This window comes from Typha angustifolia, chromosome 9, assembly GCF_048772165.1.
Source record: "Typha angustifolia cultivar Huaian chromosome 9, ASM4877216v1, whole genome shotgun sequence".
NCBI lineage: Eukaryota > Viridiplantae > Streptophyta > Magnoliopsida > Poales > Typhaceae > Typha > Typha angustifolia.
In genome coordinates, this window is record NC_133247.1 from 6,312,556 (window position 1) to 6,318,097 (window position 5,542).

Here is a 5,542-nt window from a genome sequence, read left to right on the forward strand (position 1 = left end):
TGTAGTATTTATATATATATAAATTCTTGTGCTAAGAGGTCAATTTGGTTTATAGTATGAATTGTCTCTGTAATGAATTATCTTGAATATAAGTTTATTTCTCTATTAACTCTCCGTCTGTCTTGACACACACAACGGAAAATCATTCACTTCTAAGAAGAGGAAATAATAAGTTGGATAGGTTTATCATATATGGGTCAATTGCACCTAGACATCTTTAGGAATTCAAAATTCAAAGATTTAATATACTATCTCTTTTGTCAGCTAGGGGATCAAAGATCTACACAAATACATCTCACATGTTTTTTTTTTCTCTTTTTTCCTCTGCTTGATCTATACAAGCATGGATTGACATCAGAATGACAAGGTCTTTAGCAATTAAAAAGAAGTGATGCTAATTCTTCTATACAGACAGAAGTAAGCAAGCAATCTGTAAGCTAAAGCCATGGCTAGTAGAATCAAGACTTCTTGTAATCCACTGTTGAGGTCTATTGTATCAAATGATGGTGAGGTCTGCAAGCTTTGGCATCCACCTTTGCTTTGACAGTTGTACATCAAGTCTCCAGAATACTGCACTTTCAGAAGAAGTCTGAATCCATAGTGCATGAATGATATGTATTTCAACCACCTTATAAATTTGGGTATATGCTGCGAAACAAAACCAACCAGTTTATTGGCTAAAAGAAAAATGAAGAAAGCTGCGAGTTCGATAACGCAGCAGATGGAAAACAGTATGATGGAGAAAAAAGAACTATCTATAAAATCAAATAGCAGACATAACTTCTTCTTAAGTGTAAATTTATCATTTTGAAAGACTTATTCTGTCAATAGAGCAAAAGGCAGCCTTATAGGGATGTTGATATATGTGGATAATAAGGCGTACTTTGTTCACCGAACAGTTTCAAGAGTAAGATAGCTAATACTCAGCTACTTAATGCCCAAGGGCTTGTAAAAAGTAAAAGGAAAAAAAATATTGGCTAGTTAAAGTTAGTAGCTTATTTTAGGCAAGCTATAGTGACTGAACTAGAAGTTGCAAGTATTATGAGCTTACTTGATTAGCAGAAAATACCTGAACATAGTATCCTCCTGTAAGGAGAAACAACATAAGCACTAAAGATGCCATAACCCCAGCTCTTTTTATACCTAAAATTGCTGCACCAAGTAGCTCTCCTGTTCCCTGACAAAGAACATATATATGTAAAAGAATTTTTTTTTTAAATAGTTGTAGAGAAACTCATCCTTCTTCACATTTGTCTTAATAAAGTACAAAGAGGTTGAATGTAGGTGTTTCTATGTGGAAAATCTCTTCAAGATTTAACATCAAAAACCTTCTTATTAGGCAAGAAAATAAAATTTTCAACATGGTTCATGGAAGCAGATGATCAAAACAGATAATGAATTAGGAATCATAACAAATATAACAATTCAAGAAGTAACATTTCCACAAACAAATCTTCACCAAACTATACTAAGTTAATATCAATTCACCAAACCAAAGACACTTAACTGACCTGGCTTGTTATGACAATCAATAGAATTGCAAATACTGTCAAGCAGAAGCAAGAGACTGTTTTCCTGAAGTCCGCCATGAAGTACAGAATAACCATGAAGATAATGGGGTAAAAGATATTGACTACCAAGTCGCAGAGAGTACTACTCGCATAGTATGCGCTAAGCCGGTACATATCAGCTTTCCTTTCTTTTATCAGATACAGCTTCTCGAAAGGGAAGACGTATACTGCTCCAAATAATGATGATGATGTCCAGAATATACATATATAGAAGATTAGGCCAATCTACATTGAAAGGAGACATTTAGATTTACAGAATGATATGAGGTAAATAACATCACATCAAGTTAGGGAAGACTATATTTAGAACCATGCAACTTGATTTTCTTATGTTTTATACTCTACATTTTCAACCTGTTCTTATTGAATCAGTTAGAAATTACCTAACAATAGCTAAAATATGAAAGCTGAAAATTTTAATAAACTTTGAACAGATTAATTCTGTTGCATAAGAGCAAAATATTGAAACTCTGCTAAATAAAAGACTAATTAAGTTTAACTTTATCAACAAAAAGATGACCTGATCCCTTAACTGTGCTTCAGTTCCTATTTTGGATTTCCACCAAAGAAGACCTAGTAGGATTGCCACGCCAATGGCTTGTGCAAGCCTCAACTTGTCAAGGTAGTCCTTGCTTCTCTCCCTAATTGTTCTCCTTGACAATACCACAAACTGATCAAGCCAATTCATAGTCCAATTCTTCTTCATCTGAATTGCTAATCTCAAGTGCTTAGGAGCTTTGCGGGCTTGTTGATTCTCTTTTTTATCTTCAGGTTCAACCTCAGTCTTGTACTTCCTTTGAAGAAACTAGAACATAACAACAAAGAACAAAGTATAGAAATATAGTTGAAATTTGAAAATGAAGACCATCTAGATAAGATATTAGTTAACACTGATTGAAACTTATACATGTGAATCATCTGATGTAAGATATTCTTCAAGATATTTGGTAAATTCATCCAAACTTTTATATGATTTCCAAAAGCAACCATTTGATCCAATCAATTGACGTGCTCTTTTTGTGAACTGCTAATAACATGTCTGAAATGCTTACGCACCTTAATCACTTGCATACTGAATTCTTCTGGATTTAGAGAGCATCGTAAAGTTTCTGGAATATTAATGTCTTCCACATGACCAGTTGCTAAATCTAGAAGAAATTCTGCAGGATTCATGGCTATTTCAGGAAGAAAACCTAAGGATGAGAAGTACTGTATCGAGTCCCTGGCCTTCCCATGGTAAATGGGATGCCCTTCTGAGATCAGCAAGAGCTTATCAAACATGTAGAACATTCTGCTTGATGGCTGGTGAATTGTAAGGATGATTGTTCTCCCTGTCTATGATCCAAATATAACTACATTTTAGAATGCAATGCTCATTATAAATTAATTCTTTTACCAACCTATATATTCATGAATTTATTGGAACATTGAGAAATAGAAAATTACCTTAGCAAGATTTTGAAGGATCATTAAGAGCTTACTTGCAGATGTAGAGTCTAATCCTGATGTGGGTTCATCAAGCAACAACAAGGAGGGGTCTACAAGAATTTCATAGCCTATGCTAGTTCTTTTTCGCTCTCCTCCTGATATGCCCTTTACAAATGCCCCTCCTACCGTTGTGTGGCGGCATCTAGAGCGAAGAGACATTATCAATGGTTAGATTAAGATATAGTAGATCAAATTCTCAAGTCATTTACTCACCTGGATCATTGTTCTAGTAAGTCAAATGATATAGATGAGAAACCTATAGAGATGATGAAACTAAAACAGCAACATCATCAAACAATGAGTTAAACATAGATGCATTAATCAAACATATATCAAAGGCCATTAGTTGCATACTATTGAGCATAATATGTTCAATACTAGCCAATTTCATTCATATATCAAAGGATATTTTTAACCATGGAATTTGTAAAGCATCCACAAAAGAATTGATTCGAACTACCTCCTAAGACAGACCTTTCTAAGTTTAGCTCCTTTATGATTGCATCAACCCTGGAGTGTTTCTGTTGCTTAGACATGTTGGTAGGCAGCCTTAGTAATGCAGCAAAGACAAGAGTCTCCTCCACTGTTAGTTGAGGAAAGAGCACATCATCCTGGGTTACAAATCCAATCCTGTGAAACAGTAGAACATCTGAATTATGATCTGGATCCTAACTTCACTACTGAAATGAGAAACAGTATGAAGATGACAGTAAAGGAGCATAACAGAATTAACTCTAATGAGTGCAAAAAGGACTACAAGGAGCATGCTGCAATATAAGTGTTAATGATAAACAGAGGGACAAAATTTCCAAATAAGACCCACTTTTACGTATTTCCAGATAACATCTCTAGTCGATTCGTCAGAATTACAATTCTTTCAAACTAAAATACCCTTAAGGTGATTTTTTTTTCACTGATAGAACGGGACTGAAGGCATATTTTAGTGAAAAAAATTCTGAGAATATACATTCAAAAGGATTCATCTTGCGAATACGTCAAACGGAACAATCGATCTGACTGCAAATAAGGGTTAAATATAGGTGGTGATATGTAAAAGAAAAGTAAAAGAAACATATGATTTGTTTTACCTCCTCTTTAGAGAGGGACTATAAGGAGTGTCATTGTAACTTATATGTCCTTTGATGTCACCACCCAGCCTTCCACCAAGAGTCTTCAACAAGGTAGTCTTGCCACTACCAGATGGCCCCATTAGAGCTAAGATTTCACCAGGCCCTACACTTCCAGATATGCCCTTCAAGATCTTCTTGTAGCTCCCTTGTTCCATCCTCAAGTGAGAGGCTACACTAACCATTGCAGCTTTCATGAGGTTCTTTGAGACAACCCTCACCTTGTACTCCACATCCTCAAACTGCATCCACCATGAAAAAAGAGGAGATAAAATTTGCGCTGCTTAATGTATCCCATGTCGAATACTGATTTGTACTAGTTCACACTACATGTAAAGATAATACTAATTGATAATATTCCATGTAGAAAAAGGTACACAAACTTTTTCTGAAAATTTACTCACTGATTGATAATATTTGTGCTATCAATTTTACTGTGTCATCGAAACTTTGTAATCTGATATATCAAGTGGCTAAATTAATTGTTGACTAGTTCCCTTGTGTGCATTATAAATCTATATTCTATAGATAAACTATATTGGAGTAAGATGAATAAAACCGACTTGTATATGCTGACAAAGTTTTGATAGGTCAACTATATATGTAGTTATACTTGGCTGAAAAGTTTTAAGTTACTTTAAGCGAGATTTGAACTCCAGACATTTAGAAAATCAGGCTCACACAAAATGATAGATACCAGCTGACCTCAAAACTTAAGTTGTTAAATAATAGAACAGCAATAAATATCATACCCTTTAAGAATTACTAGATGGAAGCATATTCTCCTTTCAGTAAGACCAGTGATCCATAATTGTGCCTAAAGGTGAAAAGGAAATAAGAGAGAGAGAGAGAGACCTTGAGAAAAATGGGAAGTGGGCCATCTTTTGCTGGGAATGTATACTCCTCCTCTATGTCAACTTCTACACAAGTGTCTTCGTTGGTGATGTTTGCAGAGGTAGCCAATGTTAGCTCCATTCCCTCTCCATTGTGGACTTCCATTGCATGTAGAGAGAGAGAGAGAGAGAGAGAGAGAGAGAGAGGATTTGTACTTTAGGCCTTGTTCATTCGTGAGTTTCTATAAAGATAGTAGAGGTTGAGAAACTACTAGCAACCAACACCATTCCTAATTTGGCCCTTAGGCCTTTTAAAGTTAGTTTGGTGGCCCACAATCTTTCTACTTACTGGGGAGAACCTTCTGTTGCAAAATACAAAGATCCTGAAGCATTTCTATAGCAAAGTTAGAAGCATGGCTAACAATATAACTGGGAAAAAAGAAAAGAAAATATATACTAGTTTGGCATTCAACTTTCTAGAATTTGTTCAAGCAGTTTCATTTTTTTTAATAAAATATATCCC

General features: G+C 35.0%; 1 protein-coding gene across 1 annotated transcript; it reads right to left on the reverse strand.

Moving 5' to 3' along the window:
• Positions 1 to 378: 378 nt before the first annotated feature.
• On the reverse strand, positions 379 to 5,185 carry LOC140766856 (ABC transporter G family member 26). Its single transcript, XM_073106517.1, has 9 exons — positions 5,042 to 5,185; positions 4,148 to 4,428; positions 3,534 to 3,689; positions 3,018 to 3,201; positions 2,628 to 2,906; positions 2,092 to 2,376; positions 1,512 to 1,796; positions 1,070 to 1,177; positions 379 to 648 (listed from the first exon to the last, which is right to left on the reverse strand). The coding sequence occupies exons 1-9, from the start codon at positions 5,183 to 5,185 to the stop codon at positions 379 to 381; spliced, it is 1,992 nt and encodes a 663-aa protein (XP_072962618.1).
• Between the last annotated feature and the right edge of the window lie 357 nt (positions 5,186 to 5,542).